Source organism: Corvus moneduloides, chromosome 2, assembly GCF_009650955.1.
Source record: "Corvus moneduloides isolate bCorMon1 chromosome 2, bCorMon1.pri, whole genome shotgun sequence".
NCBI lineage: Eukaryota > Metazoa > Chordata > Aves > Passeriformes > Corvidae > Corvus > Corvus moneduloides.
The window spans coordinates 113236772-113253615 of record NC_045477.1 but is presented as its reverse complement, the minus strand read 5'-3'; the positions used below and the strand labels follow the sequence as shown (position 1 = coordinate 113253615).

Genomic DNA, 16844 nt, shown 5'->3' with positions numbered 1-16844 from the left:
TGATTTACCTATACAGTCTCTTTTGGTTTTTTTTGTTTAGTCTTCTACATTCAGAAAGCAACAGTTATTTTGTGTTGAATTGAGTTTATTCCTTTGGCTGATACACAAATCAATAAGGGTTAAGGGAAGAGAGCTGAAAATTCTACCACAGTTCATCTTAACTGCTGTATTTGTCTATTCCAGTTAAGAGTTGGAGAGCTGCCGCACCACAAGGGAATACTGAAACGATTAAATGAAACTGGAGGAATAGCACTTGGAAGCACATCACTGAAACCAGACACAAAACATAAGCTTGAGAGTACACTGAAGGAGGCTAACCATCGTTTGTTAAAGGTTAGACATATTACTGATATAACTGTGGTATAAAATTTTAATCTGCAGTGAAAGTTTGTATTACATATTTTCTGGTATGTATAATTTTTCTCTGTATGAAGAGACATTTGTGATGATGACATAATGACCCTGAGGAAGAAAAATGGGTACAATACACTGCTCTGAGAAACAGTGATAGCAAACTGAGACCATTAGTGACTGGAGTGATGATGTTGCATTCAAATATACTCCCTAAATTACAGTTCTTCTGCTTAAGGGTGGAATGCAGAGCATCATTCTTATAGACTGGCTCTTTTGCTGGTGCAGCAAATATACCAGATTTTGTGATCAGGTGTGTGAAAGGCAAATGTTTGATTTTCTTTATGGAATCACTTCTCAATTCTCTCCTGTTCTCAACCCCAAGGTGGACACTGCAACCACTGTTTCACCTTCTACCACACTTCTTCCAACCTTGAACATTCACTTCTGTTTTTTGTGCAGCAAAGTACCATGTATTTTGCTTTCTGGGATCTCCATACTGACGGAAAGAAGTGGGGGAGGATTTTGTTCTTTTTTATTGCTGAAGTAGCATACTTTTTTTGTTGAAAACTGGTGAAAATGAGTAGTAGATATGGTAAAGAGAGGTAGATAATTCGACTGTTTTCATGGTAGAAATGATAGAAAGCATTGTCCAGAGTACTATCACCCAAGGTATGGATTAGCCTGGTTGGAAAAAATCAAGGTAGAATCAGCTGAAGGATTTCTGTTGAGACTGATTGCAAAGTCAGCTTAGGACATTAACCTGTGGTATTTGTTTGTTAAAGTTACCAGGATGCTGGGGGAAAAAGGAAAAATAATTCATTGTGTTTAGTTCTGGGGGGGGGAAAAGTGAGAAAATAATCTTCTGAGCACCTTACTGAAAAGACAAGGTAGAGTTTCTGGTCAAGAATATTACATCCTGGGTTGGTTTTTTTTTACCATTTCCATAAACACAGTTGAATTTCAAGCACAGACCTAAGAAATAAAAAAAAACTTGGTGTGGTAGTCTTACTAGTTTCTTCCTAACAAGAGCAGTCTGGCAAAGTTCAGAATATTAGCTAATGACTCAAACAAAATGGATAATAAATATTGATCACATTCACAAACTCCAGGTTGGACACATAAATCATTATTTCAGTGGCTGGACAGAAGTATCTTTTCCTCTACAAATGGGCTCCTAAAATCAATGTATATAGAAAAATTCAGAACACTTCAAGATCAAAATAGTGTTATTTACTGGCTGAAGGAAGCATGTACATAGCTGAATTCAGGGACCATGTTAATACCTAAGCTGTGATTTTAAAAAGACAGCATAAGTTGTCAGGAAAAAAAAAATATTTTTAGTTAGATTACATAAATATATTTCAAGAAAGTCTGCAATTTTTCACTGAATGTATCATTTTACTGATTAATCATATACCTAAAAACTTGGAACTTTCATTTTCTGCCGGCTGATGCAAAAATGTTTCAGGTCTCTCATCACAGTCAGAGGAACCGTGAATGTTGTTGAAAATACTTAGGTTTGGGTGAAATATGGGAGACAAAACTACTGTTTAGTGAACCATTACAATTTACTGAATTTTTAGAATTTTATGTCTCCTAGATCTAATGTGTCTGGCAAGATAATTATTCTTGGATTGTATTACTTGAAAAATTTCATTTACTACTAAAAGAGACTAAACCAAGAAAATTAATCCTCCATTTGAGGTCATTACTTAACCACATCATTTTTATTTTTGTTATCTACCCATGGAGATGTATAAAACTGAGTTTTCATTGTTCCTTGGTCTCTGAATGTAAAGAATCTTTAAAATGCCGTGGTTTGGGGTTTTTTGTGGGTTTTTTGTCTAGTTTTTTTTTACATGAACAGAAATTGAGTTTGAAAATTGCAATATTGAAATCCAAACATCTTCTCTGAAGGTGCTCTCTTTCTCAGGTTTTCTGTCTTCTCTGTGATCTTGACAGTTGTAGAAAACAAAACAAAACAAAAAGAAGCTTATTTGGGGGTTCTGTAAGATTTTTGCCAATGATACTGAAGGGAAAAATAATTATTTTTTCATTTGCATATTTTTTGGTGAGACTCATGATTTCTGTAGGATCCTCAATTATTTGTTTCACTTTCTGCCCTGAAAATCTAGGGTATGAATTAAAACTAGAAATCATGGAAAGAAACCCTGCAAGCCTGACATAGAAACTTAATGTTCATTCAGCTGTAGATATGTAAGAACTGGAAAAACCCACAGATATTTACTGTGAGCAAGGCTCACAGGATGGGCACTTCTATATCAGGCAAACTTCTTAGGTCACCTGAGGGTGATTCTATAGTCAGTTGTTTTGATGAGGATATATTTTTTGTGTTCCTCAAAGCACAGTAGACTAACATCATCACACAGAGATTTCTCCGGGGCTTTTCTGTCTCTCCACCCTCTCTTAAGAGTGTATCCTATGCTTTAATCCTTTGCTTCAAACCATGTTTTCTTTTCTGGCATCTCTGCTAGAAATGAACATGTAACAATCAACTATTTATGATTATCTCATTTTTCAGTATGATACTATTTTCAAGACATGAAACATACATGACAGTTACACAAATAATGTAAGGTAGGTCCTTATCTGGTGTACACTAGGGTAATTCTGTTTACTTCTGAGAAGCTGGGACAATTTACACCAGCTGAGAATGTGGCCAAATATCTCCTGAAGTTATCACAAATTTTTGTTTTGCCTTGATCTGCCAAGCAGGGGAATAGAGGATAACACCTAGGAGTCTTAACCTTCAAGGTAGACATATTTGAAATAAGTAATGTTCAAACCTTCTTTATAGTCACAGAAACTGTTGCCCTACAGCAATGGAAATAACCTAGAAAAGAAATTTAGTATGAAAGGAATTAAAGTCACATAAAAGTATCTTTTTAGCTTTTACTTCAGAATTGTCTTTGCTTTTGGGTGTTTATATCATGTGCCGATGACCTTGAGAGTAGATATGCGAGGAGTTTATCTTCCTTTGGATAGGAATAATTTTAACATGGCGTTTCTTTAGATAACTTTATTAAATAGTGATTCTAATAGGCTGTTACCTAATACAGTATAGTTTAAGCAGAGAATGAAGATTAAAGCCCACATTTGAAAGGCACGACTTTTAAATTCTATCCTGGTTTTACTTATTGTACCCTCTCCAAAGCCAATATTTCTTGTAAAAATGAAAATAGCACTATCTTTGTGAAGTCTTAATATTAAGAAAAATGAAGTGGTTTATGACCATTTTTATGCTTTCACATCAAGAATTTTTCATTTATTTTCAAAGCTTAAAGTATCTTCTGCTGTAATAGCCAAGTTAGGCAACCGCCTAGTGCTTCAAAGCATACAAAAAGGTACTGGGTACTGGGCACTGGAGTTTGTGATGAATTCAGTTCATGTTATATGCCACCTGCCATGGCATGTAACAGATCTGTAATGGGTTTCTTACCTTTTACTGTGCAGTAAATGGATTGATAGATTAGGTCTGAGACTAGTGAACCATGGAATCAGAGGTTTGCTGGAAGGAGTTTATTACTCTTTAATATTATTCTTGGTCTGGTGTCAGCCAAGAGCGATGAGCTAAATTATCTGAAAGTAAGCTGGATGCCAAAATCAGCATTCTCCTCATTTATCCACCTTAGTCTTCACAACATCTAGTGTATGTATTATGAAGGTTATTATAAGTGCCTGATGGAGACATTTTGTTTTGCTGCCTTTTAATTTGTCTACTAGTATTAGTTCTAATTACTAGACACTGAAGAGACTATTTCGCTGTTTATTACCACAGCAAATCAATTTGTTGTGCTATGTGGACAAGATAAAAATTAAAGTGGAGTGACATGGCTATAATTTGTGAACATTTTCTGTACCACCAGAACAGGCATAGGTTGTCTTAGCTTGGTTGATCAAGTGTAGAGAGAAACAGATGGGCCCAAAAGTGCAGAAACACAAAGTCACAACAAGGTTATAGTTCATGTATTGTAACTTGCTTTGAGTAGAAATTATTCATAGATTACCTGCAATGACATAAAATTTCCAACATGTCAGTGCAACTTAATTCTAGCTCACAGTTGGAACTACTGCAATTGCTACTGTTATTTGTGGTATGGAGGGGAAAATATGTTAGAAAATGAATGTTGCAGTTTGATTTCTGTTCTTTCAATTTGAAATAAGAATAGTATAACTGGCATTTTGGGGATCAGAAGGTTGACATTTTCCTGAATTTACTTTCATTTAATGGGTGACCCGAATCCATTAAATATAATAAAGTCTTTTGTTATGCTGAATTACTCGTGACAGTTTGTCATTGATGGATAATTAGGTGTAGCCCACATTCATGTTATCATCAGCTATACTCACAAACGACCTCACATATAGCAAAATTAAGTTTGACGTAAATGTTCATTGGACAAATATGAGAATGTCACAAGCTCTAAGAAACAAGTATATATAGGCTTAATTTTTTTTTTTTTTAATTTGCCTATTGCTAGTAGCTAGTATTAATTAAAATTTTAAAATCTAAGCAAAGAAAAATATTTATGAAATACAGTCAATTCATTCAGGGGTAAAAGTCCGAATTAGCCAATGAGGCCATAAAAGCATGATTAAATACATGTACGTGTGTATATATACAATATATATTATCTTACCGACCACCTTAAAATTCCTTTTTATTCTTGTTTGCCACACAAATCCAGCATATATTAATCATATATTTAAGAAGTTATGCCAAGTATTTTGAATGTAAGAAGAACTAATTGTCAATACATATGTGCTGACAGCTACACTGAGGTAATATTGATGTAGCTGAATTACCAGATACCAAATAAGTGACTTCAGGAAAATCCTTACACTTTTTTTTACAACAATGTTCTATGCATCTGAGAGAGATTTCACTTGTAATGAACAATGCTCAGATATTACTGCACACCAATCAATGACAATGGTTTGGGCTTTTTAAAACTTCAGTTTCAAGACAGACACTGCCATTGTCTGTCAGGTATTTCATCCATCTCTATTAAGGAAGACCATAGGGGCCTAAAAATCAATGTTTTACTCTTTGCTGTTTACAAGATAAAGATTATACTTTAATTATATAGACCTGTCTGTATAGCAACATGTGTTTGTAATTAAAATTCCCACAAATGCAATAGTCTGAAATAAATTTTTCTTCAAACCTAGATGTACAGACAGACTGGAGAATGAGATGCTGGAAAGCAGCACCAGGGAAAGGGACTTGTAGGTCCTGGTTGATGAAAAGTTTAATCTGAGTCAGCAGTGCCCTGGCAGCCAGGAGGGCCAAGCATGTCCTGAGAGGCTTCAGGCACAGCATCGCCAGCTGGGCAGGGGAGGGATTGTCCTGCTCTGCTCTGCACTGGGGCAGCCTCACCTCCAGTGCTGGGGGCAGTTTTGGGTGCCTCAATATCAAAAAGATATTAAGCTGTTACAGAGTGTCCAAAGGAGAGCAACAAAGATGGTGAAGGGTCTGGAGGGGAAGCCGTGTGAGGAGCAGCTGAGGGCACTTGGTCTGTTCAGCCTGGAGAAGAGGAGACTGAGGGGAGAACTCATTACAGTTACAACTTCTTCATGAAACCTGATGGTGTCCTGTTGATCCTTTTTTTCTGGTCTTCTCAGTGGCAAGGGTCCCACAAAACATAGAGTTCAATGGATTAATATATGTTCAGGCAAGGTGGGAATGCTCAGGTGCCTCCCCAGGGGAGAAGTTTGACACAGTCTCTTGCAACTGATTCTGGGTCTGTTTCACTCTGCATCACATGAAGTCATCTGGTGCAAGGCCTCAGGAGTGAATATGGGGGACTCTTTGGGGGTCTTTGATGGTTTATGATACCTCCTCAGCTACCTCTCACATGAATGTCCTGTGGATCTGGCCTTCCTGGGGTGGGAGGTTTTACAACTGAGCCAGAATGTGTAAGTGAAGATAGGTGTTCACTCCTGTCACACACTCAAAAACTCACCTTCTCCCACCCTGAACCCAGCCAGAGCTGATTCTCAGCACAACTGCTGAGTTTGGCTTTCTTTGTGGATAGATTCTTCTCCCCCCAGCCTTGTTTACTTCTCCCTAGACCTGAGATAATTGGACAATAGCATCACCTTTTTCTTACCTCAAGTTTCCATCAGGTGGCTTAGCTCACAGTCCACTTCCCATCAGGGAGCACATTTGCGTGGAGAGTGGGCTTTGGTGGTTGCAGTTTCTTTATATAATTTTGCTATAATGAGCAAAGCCCTAAGTTTAAGCTCTTAACCATTTCAGGGCCTCACAGAACTCTATGTAGCCTGAGGGATACATATGGTACTTTCTGCTGTAAACCTGGGAAAGGACATTTAGGGCATTATGCATTTATTTTAGAATAATTTTCCTGTCAGAAAATCCTTCATTAAAAATTACTGGAAGAACTATACTCTAAGGCTGCTTTTGGATTTCAGGAACTGTGTAAGAAAAAATGATAAAGAAAAGAAATTCCTGGACTAGATTATTTAGCAGAGATTTAAGGTGGAGGGTCGTGTGCTCAAAAATGTCCTTGACAAAGGAGAATTGCTGAGATAGTGGAGAGCAGAATGAATGACAATTAGTTACAAGTATTACATATAAAAATGCAGACTGTGATATACATGATCATATTACCATGGAAGAAAAACAAGGCAAATCTTTGGGGTGGAGGAATATATTTGTTTGCTTTTTCAAAAGCTAGACAGCCAGATGAAGCAGAAAATTGTTTGGGGCATTGGTTTTTTTGACTGCTTTAGTTTTCTGCATTGATGAGGAAAAAAAAAGAATTTTTAATAAAAATGAAAGTTGAAAATATTATAAATATCCCATTAAGAAGTTTTTGAAAAAAAAAAAAGACCAAATAAACACCTGCCAAGGTCAGGTCCTGGGAGCCCTGCAAGGAAACATGAAATGCTAGATACAAAGCAAATAAAATTCTTCTATATTTAGCAAATGAAATCGATACATATTTTTAGTAGCCTCCTTTAATCTTCCTCTAATAATACAGTCTTTACTCCAACTTTGTCAGAGACACTATGGCTCATAAATATTCATGAGTTTAAAGGAATGACATAGATTTTGTTTTAAAGTCAATATTGAGTTTGCTAATGCAAACGGCCCAGTTAATTAACTAAATGGCATCCTATACTGAACTTATATGAAACTCTTTCCTACACTGATTGTTTTTCATGAAGAAATGATGCATATAAATTAACTTTTCCCCCTTTCATTTTAAATCGTTCTTTTGTACATGCTCTAGGGATGGTGATTTTTGAGCAGATAAAACTTTCTGAACAGTGGCTGTAAGAATTGCTGTTTTATGTAATCATCTTACAAGTGCTATGGAAGTGTCGGTTATGATTTATCAATAAGTCTGGATTGAAGTTTGCATTTAATAGTTGTTATGACTTCAATTATTTTTTTATTATCCAAGTCCTCACTTGGATGACATCAAACCTGCTTTCAGTCCAGTTATGCTCTGCGCTGATTGCAGTGCAGTCAGTCACTGTCTCTTCTTTTCCTGATATTTGCATTTTTTTTCAGAAGTGGAATGGTAAAGAAGAAGCTGCTGCTTGGTTTACATTTAGTAAACGAAGAAATTCATACAGAAAATTCCTCAATTCTTCATACAGAATGCTTCATTTTTCTCTATTCAAGCAATTCTGATTTTTTTTTAAACCTGATACTATCTGTTATCCTACATTTGAAGCCCATTTTCATGAAGTGCTTTGTATATCCAAGTGAACCTCTCAAGAGAGGCATATAAAAATAACGCTGTTGACAGTCTTCACAGATATCCCACAACATACTTTTACTCATATTTATTGCAGCTTATCTTGTTATGCATATCAAGATAGCTAAATTGTAATCCACTCTCAGATTCCTCAAAATAAGATCCATTTATAAGTGCTGTCCTATTAGAGTTTGGTGAGGCAGATAGCAAGAGAAATGGGTACTTTAGTATTGCAGGAAGAAAACGGACAGATTTTCACTACTGTTAAAATGTTGGAATTTGGGATTTCTTTGCTCTCCATTTACCACTAAGAAAATTCTTCATGTTTTTTTTTTTTTAAATTACATGTTGAAGAGATGCATGTCCTCATCTATATTCTCGAACAGCTGGGTAGTAATTGCATTGTTTTCTCTTTGTTCATTTCAGGTAAACAGGGAAAGAGGTTGACTTGTGAGAGAGAAGTGATTTTTGAAATCAGGCATCATTCACTTGAAATGTAATATGTACAAGTCATTTCAGTGGCTTTCCTTACTTTTGTTGATAGTGATGCCTTACTAGTAATATAACTCATCAAGTTAATTCATTTGCAATAACATTTCTGACTTCTGCAAAACTATTCCCCAATATTGGATCTTTCTTGCTTACTGTGTCTACCTAATTAGTTTCAACTTTTTCATTTTGAGCATTGTTCCTGAGCTAAAAGATTGAGCCGTAACTCCACAACCATTATTTTAATTTACACTGCTTTAATTGTATCTACTTTCTGGATATTCCTAAGAATTAAACAGAACGGGCAAACAGAATATAATTTTACATCAGGTGACATACTTTATAAAAAATCTTTCCTCCCTTTGTACCTGTTATCATAAACTGATGCTCCTTTCCATCTGCAAAGCTCTAATTCTTCCCATAGTGCATGCACACAACTGTGTGCAGACTGAAAAATAACTATCTAAAGCTAAAGCGAGAAACAGCAGTGGAAAACTAGAGCAAGGGAAATGATCAAGATGATCTAAACTGCCAAGATGAGCACATGTAAGGTTTTGAACCAAAGGAATCCGATTGGGGTAGGGATAGAATCAACATAGTACTGTGTTGTTTAGGCTACTTGTGGGGGAAGATCATGCAAGACATCAGGTTCAGATGGAAGAGAAGTAGCAATGCAAGTAATTTTAGAATTCATAAGGAGAAGAAATTAAAATACTTAGATGAAACCTAAGTTTTGAAAGTATGCAATTATTCAAATTTCAGATATTCTTATGTTTTGAGAGATGTTACCTTTTTTGTGCTGGCAGTTTTTTGTGAATTTCTTTTTGTGTGTGTTTTAATGAAAAGAGCAAAATTTAGAATAAGTTTAATATGTGGAAAATGATCTAATAGTTTCAGGTTAGAATAAAATTTAATATTGTGAAGACCAGTGTCAGTTGGTAAAATTAAGCTCTTCTGCTCTTTCACCATTTAGAGCTTAAATATTTTCCATTATCTTGTCACTAAGCTTCCAATTAATCTTACTTAATTAGCACTTGAACTAAAGTACAAAATTTTAGATGTATCACGTGCTTTGAGATTAATGTTTTGACACGTAACATTGAAAGTATATAGTCCTTTGATGTTGAACTCAAATTTGTTTTCTTTGAAAGAATAATCCATACTTTTGGTGTTTCCACTTGCAAATTTATTTTGCATCTGTGGTTGCAAACCAAAGTGTGTTGTCCAAGTCGATCTGTTGTGAAATAAGGCAAAGTTGAAAATATTTAATTTGAAAGGGATAACCCAGATTTTTAGAAAGATATTCCAACCAAAGTTATCTTTTATTCAATTCCTTTTTTTTTATTTGCACCTTGTCTTTCTTGCCAGCCTGTAACACTGCTTCATCAGGCCTGTGTTCAGTCCTAACCATATCCTGGGGAAAGCATTTCATGTTTGCCATGTTTTCACTCTGCTGCAGGTATTGCCTTATGGCCACTGTTCCTATTGTTGTCACTCTTAGAACAGAACATCAGCCATCCTCTGATAAAATTTAGCAGTCTTTCTTAAATAGGAGGGAAAGATGTAAGTTACCAAAGGGGATGAAATTAAGTAAACACTGGATAGTTACCCCAAGACAAGTGAATAAAAGGAGGATGGGGCCCAAAGCAAAAATGTAGAAGAGAGTCTTGAAGTGGGACACTAGCTGCTGCTCGTTCATTCCTGGAGGCATCCAAGAACTTGTAGGAACTCATTCGGAGAGCCCAGAAACAGCAGGGCAGTGGGATTGTTGTAGCTCCCACCAGCACTGGAATCCCACCTCAGGGATGCAGCTCCTGGAGCTGTGAATAACAAGGTGGAAGGACTGTGAGTAAAACAGTAGGGAAGATCCTGGAGGGCCCCATATCCACGTGTACTCCTCTGCCACAGAAAGGGCATAAATCTGAACAGCCAGCCATCATGTCCACATCTATTACTCCATGGAGATTTTCCAATTTATGCTTCTGGTGAGCTGCAGAATTAGCTCAGGAAACAAGCTGTCCCCCAAGAGACAGTCTGCAACAGTGCCTTGGCTTGATAGGCAGACTTGTAATTACCTTAAACTCATCAGACTCTAATTTGATTAGCAAGCTTGACGGCTTGATGCCAGAGCATACAAAAAAAACCAAACCACAATGAGCTAGCAAATGAAATCCCTGATAACCAGAATCTAAGGCTGTGATTCCCACACAATGGCATGTGACACATTACTTGGACTTTACAAGGAATTGCCTTGTTAAATGCTTATCTGTAGCCCTAACCTGAGCTGGTGAAAGTTCTTTATTTATTTACTGTTGTTCTTTCTATCTAATGGTAAAATTAGATGACGTTAAATTTCCGTATATAATTAACTGATTCATATTTACATCGATTTTTCTATTTTTATATTAAAAATATTATGATCCTGTATTTGTGCTATAATTTTAGAGCAGGAGACAATGTGTAAGAAGTTCCATTTACTTAAATCACAGTTTACCTCTCATTATAGGTGGGATAAATAAATGTTTTAAAAACAGTGGTTAAAACACAGTCTGTCACCAAAACTTAATTACTCATCTTCTGCTGTTCTGCATTGAATATTGGTTGTTTCCCTCTTTCTCTTCTCCTCCCCAAAACCTCTACAAGTATTTCTTTCTCTGTCCTGTGATACACCCAAAATACTTGTTTAATGTTTATTGGGAGTAGATTAATTTAAATTTCATATCTTCAGAAGTCAGCTTGGATTTTTATCTGCCTATGACTACCTATTTGCTTTCAGTTGTATTTCTGTGGAACTTATTTACATTAATATTAAAGCTAGTAAACATTAGAGATTAACATTCAAAAGTTGTAAGAAAGATGAAACCAATCTTCTATGAAATTAGGCCAAGGTCTGCATAAATTTTGAGTTAACACATAAGGGAAATGAATGCATTTTTAATTGTTTTCTTTCTTTTCTGAGACCATTCTGGAAAAGCAGATTGTTTGATTATATTTTAAAAGACTAGGAAGATAGTAAAAGTAATCTGCTTCATGGGTCAGTCTTTATTAAATAGGATATTACGAGGTGGCTATAATGAACAATGGAGATAATGTAATATATGACAAATTAAATTCTTGAATTACGAATGCCCCTTACATATGGTCAAAAAAGTCTCATGCTGGGATTATGTAGAGGGATTGTTTTGGTACCTACAGATCAATATTATCACAACAAATCTTTGAAGAAACATACATGTCATGAGACAGTTGTGTTCATTGCATTCCTCTAGCGGGTGGTTGTTCGGATTTAGTAACACTCATTGCTTTCGTGATTCTGAGTTTGGATTTATTTTCTGAAAAATTTCATCATTAGGGATTAGAAGTACAGGGTACTAATACTTCTGTAGCCAGGCAATATGATAGTTATGCTACCATTAATACTGCTCAACTTTATAGGGAATATATTTTATATAGCGTGTCTCAGAAATCTCATATTTTGCTACTTCACTTTGGTAAAAATATGCTCCAAAAAATGAACATTGGGAAACCTTACTTTTTGTGCTATGGAAAATTAACCATATTTCTTGGCTGATTTTACTGATGAACTGCTATTGTTCTGTATCTACCCAAGGCCTATATTTGCTGCTGCTTTTTTTTTTTTTTTTTGTAAAGTACAGATGGTTTCTCCCCTAGTGTATGTTTGCAATGTTGCCCATTGTGTAGTGTTGTGACACCTCACCTCTCTAGCTATAGAAAACAGTCTGGGAAGGACAGCATGGAGGTTTGTGTTGGCCTGTTTATCGCCAGCCCATTCCAACATTTATTCCAAGTGCTTCAGAGCTGGATTTGAACTGTGCCATTCACCGATTCTTGATTTCTAATATTGTTGGCATAGAAGAGTGTGCTTAGTTAAAAATCGGACTGCTTTGAATGCAAATCAGTGAACCAAGTTGCCTGATCTGAATTGATGATACAATTCTTCATTATTTTTCTTCACTGTGTGCATCTGCTTATGTATATTTGGATCCAATTAGCAACTTAAACACCTTATAAGAAAACATGTGCTTATAAATATCTACATTCAAGAGGTGAAGAAAGGTTAGATATAATTCAAGTGATTAATTCCATGTTTTAATTTTTTTTTCCTGATTAAAAATTGAGCTTTAAAACAGTTTAGTATACTGAGATAACAATTTCTTTTACTAAAAATACTGAGAAGCCTGATGGTAACTTTTGACTTTTTTTTTAAATTTCATTTTAGGTTTCTGTATGTGTGTTTTGGTTTTCTGCTGGTTGTTTTTTAGGACAGACTGTGTTTCAACTGAATTACAAGACACCTGCCATAATAATTTGATTGTTACTCTCTCTTTCTCTTCTTCCAGTATATAGTACTTGTATTTTAACATTTTATATAAACGTATATATGTGTAGAGTTAAATTGTTTTGTAGTTTGTTTGGTTTTTTCACTAAAACAATGGCTTCTGGTATTTTTTCAGGTGTCCAAAGATCTTCCAGAAAAACAAAAAGAAATAGAGTTTCTGCTAAAGGATTTTGTTGAACTTCATCAACAACTAAATCAGGTGATATTGTGGGTAACGCCTGTCAAGAACCAGCTAGAGCTTTATAACAAAGTGGGTCAGCCCGGAGCCTTTGATATTAAGGTAAATTTTCCTCCATTTTAAAGAAGCATTGGAGTACTTAGTGGTCAAAACTTCAGCTGCAGCATCAGCTGTATAGTTTTTATTAATGATGTAACTTTGAGACAGAAGCCAGCAGTAGTCCCCAGAAGTTCAAAGCTCTATGAATTAAGGAAACCTTTTATTCTTTTCTCCTGAATGGTTTCTAGTGAAAGGGCAGATTAGAACCAATGGTTCCAAGATGATATATAAGTATAACCTATTATTTTTTCCATATCATATACATGAAACAGTAGCCGCAAAATTTATTGCATCACATTTTAATAAAAAGTGAACTAAAATTCATAATATCAGTGTTGAACCGTTAAAGCTATTTCATTAAAGCTATTATGACTGCATGAAAATCATAATATTTAGGACCATAACACAATTCTCATATTGCAAGGAAAGATATTTAACTGTGCAGGTAACACTCCAGAATCAATAAAGGAGATTAGTTAAGAACTGTGAGAAAAATACTTCTAATCTGATCTTTGATCTTTGATACATATTTATGTATAAAAAAGATGCCTGTATATGGGTTGACTGAGGCCAGAGAAATAAAGGCTGTCTAGAATCAACTGGCCTGCTGGGTGTATACTTAGATATTTTGGTCTTGCCTTTTGTCTATGCGTATATGGTCTTCATATAAACTGAGGAAGTATTTAAAGTACAATAGGTAATCGAAATCTATGAGGTTAGAGTTTATAGTAGCTCAGCATTTTGGTCACATAGGTGAAGACTAAACAGAAACTGAGTTTTGTTTTGTATCAATTTGATTATGCAATTTCTAGTGGAAAAGGAAAAAATATAAATATTCAAAACTTTTATTGTCTTGTGTGAAATGGAAAAATACTTGCTCCTGAAGATGTATGGTTTTGCAGAGCATGTTTATTAACTTAGTTTCTACTAAGGAACTTGTTTAATGCCCAAACACTTTTTAAGCCATACAATCGCATCATATAAAACACTGAATGTCAAGTCCTGTTGCAGTCCTACAATTCACAGAATGAGTTCAGCAGTGACATTCATTCTCTTTCTGAAAGATGAAATTAGTATAGTTTTTTTACAAATGTCTGTATTTGTGCTGAATGACGGATGGAATTTTGGTTTCAAGAAAGCTACGGGTCCTTATCTCCTGTATTTTAACAGAAAATTTAGGTGTTTCATCTATCTTTTTCATATTTTTTTCTATTTTTTTACTTTATTGCTAGAATGAATCCACCATTGAATTTTATATAAAATGAAAATAGGGCTAAATTTCTACAAATTATAGAGCTATTGTTTTCCATACTTATTGTGAGTGAAACGTTCTGCTTGGCTCTTCCATCTTGTGATGATGTGACTAGAATATTTCTGAAAAACGGTTGAAAGAAAAGAGAAAAAATTATTTAAAAAAAAATAATTAAAAATCTGTAGTCCTGAAATGGAGGGAGGAAATCATGAATGTCCTGAGAGGCGGGGGGACAGTGGAGAGCTCCAAAGGAGCTCAAATACCCTTTCTCTCTGTGAAAGACTCTGCCATATTTCTTTCAGAGGTAAATTTAGATCACTTTCCTATAAAGGTTGACCAGTTTTGATTGTAGCTGAATCACTTTGTTGTGATTATAAGGACTTTAAGGATTATAAGGACTACTACTATTATAAAGACTGTAATCATATGAAGCATATTTGCTTCTTATCTGCATGTTATCTATGTGGATTGCTTTTAAAATACATAGATTTAACTTCTTTAAGATGTTGACTTAGGTTTACCCAGAGCATAGTTTTTTTTCACGGAGAGAAACTTTTATATTTAAGACTCTTTATTAATTATCTCTGAAGTCAGATTATATTCTTAGAACCTTTTTTAAGCAGAGTAAGACCATTAATAATTACAAAACGCATTAAGAATGTAATTTAGAAAAGCAGATTATGCTTGACGATGTTCAGTTTTACACTCAACTTCAAACATTCAGACCCATGCTAACGTGCTGTCTGTCCTACACTGGGTTAAGCCTGGACATACATAGCCTCTCGAATAATTGTTGAAATGATTATATTCATGTGTATTTTTAAATTGCTATAATTTACGGCTAATGTATGTCTTTGAAAAAGTAAGGATGTGTATCCTACCTATGGAAGAGATGTGTCTTTTGCTCTGGTGTTCCCAAAAGCTGTATAAATATTTAACATTTACTCTACAACCATTTTAATGCCTTCATCAATATCCAAAGAACACTAAAGTATCTCCTATAGGATTTCATAACTCCTTTTCTCAGAAACAAGAGTGACACTTATGATGACCTAGTAGAATGAAAAGCATAGTGTTAATATTCTTAGAAAAGAATAATGGCTTGCAAATTTTAATTTCATTTGAGACTTTGTCTTTTATGAAATTTCTCTCAATGTTCTTCATACTCTGACTAAGCCTGCATGATAATGTTCTCCCTTCTCCCCAGCCATTAAGTTCTCTCCTGTCTCTTTTGTTTTCTGCGTTGTTTTTCAGGAAAAGAGTTCCAAAATTAACATGATAGGGTATAAATTTTAAGTATTGTAACGATATTAATTTCTAAAAGCCACAAAATATTGAGTGTAGGAAATTTTCTGACCTCAGAAGCAGGTTGAAATAAATGATAAGAACATGTGGGGTTGGATGCGTAGAAGAGGATGTGGATATGTTTTTGTTTTAAATTAATGCCTGGGGTGTCTTTAGCTAGTTGGTAATACCATGTTAAAGTAATATGCCCATTTTAAAGCAAGTTTCTTGCATTTTTACTTATGTTTAGCAAATAACAGAAATTTGTGTTAGCTGAAATTTAAACTTGATACACAAACTAAAGTGCATCTAAAATACCAGTTATCAATACTCTGAAAGAATTTTCCAAACTACAGTAATTTTTTTTCTCTCAAAACCATAGCAACCTTTGCATCTGGCATGCAACTATAATCTGGTAATTATCATTGCAGATTCTTCCATAAATCAAGGTGTATAATAAATACTGGTCCTTATCAGATAATCTGATTTAACATTTTAAATAATATTGATCTATATAATAAATGCATAATAAGTATATAAAGGAGACTATCTGGGAATTTCATCTTCACAATTCACACTGATAACTTTCAATTTCTGTGAATTAATATAAGTTTAAAAGCTCATACTTTTTTTCTGCCTTAATAGCAAAAATCACCAATTAAAAAGAGATGAGAAGTCCCTTAAGTTTACTTAGAAGAAAAATTAAATAGAATCTCCCGCAATGTTAACTTTTAATAGCACAAAAGTAATTCCATGAGAGTAACAAAGGTGCAACCAAAGGCAAAATTGTTACATGTAGTTACAGAGAACTTCACAAAGGCTCTAAAGACTCCATACATAACTGGGCTTGGTGACAGGTAGAGCAATTAAAATCCCTCCTGTAGCTCTTAAAGCTAAGTCTCTATTAGTAATTACAAAGTGCCCAGGATGCCCAGGACCGTTGTTTGGCCTAGAGGTTAACTGGTGCAGCACAGCTTGCATCCTTTCAGCAACAATCTCAACTCCCCAAAGAACACAGTTGCATCCAAAGTGCTGATGCTCATCCCTGACCATGCCTGGGCACTTCCTGAGACC

General features: G+C 35.1%; 1 protein-coding gene across 11 annotated transcripts in view; it reads left to right on the top strand.

Moving 5' to 3' along the window:
* Positions 1-16844, top strand: part of DMD (dystrophin) — a 1179964-nt gene that overhangs the window by 800307 nt on the left and 362813 nt on the right. For all 11 annotated transcript variants that reach the window (XM_032100882.1, XM_032100878.1, XM_032100881.1 and 8 more), the window contains 2 exons: positions 184-333; positions 13073-13237. In XM_032100882.1, the coding sequence (XP_031956773.1) occupies positions 184-333; positions 13073-13237 (315 nt within the window). The remainder of the gene's footprint in view (positions 1-183; positions 334-13072; positions 13238-16844) is intronic.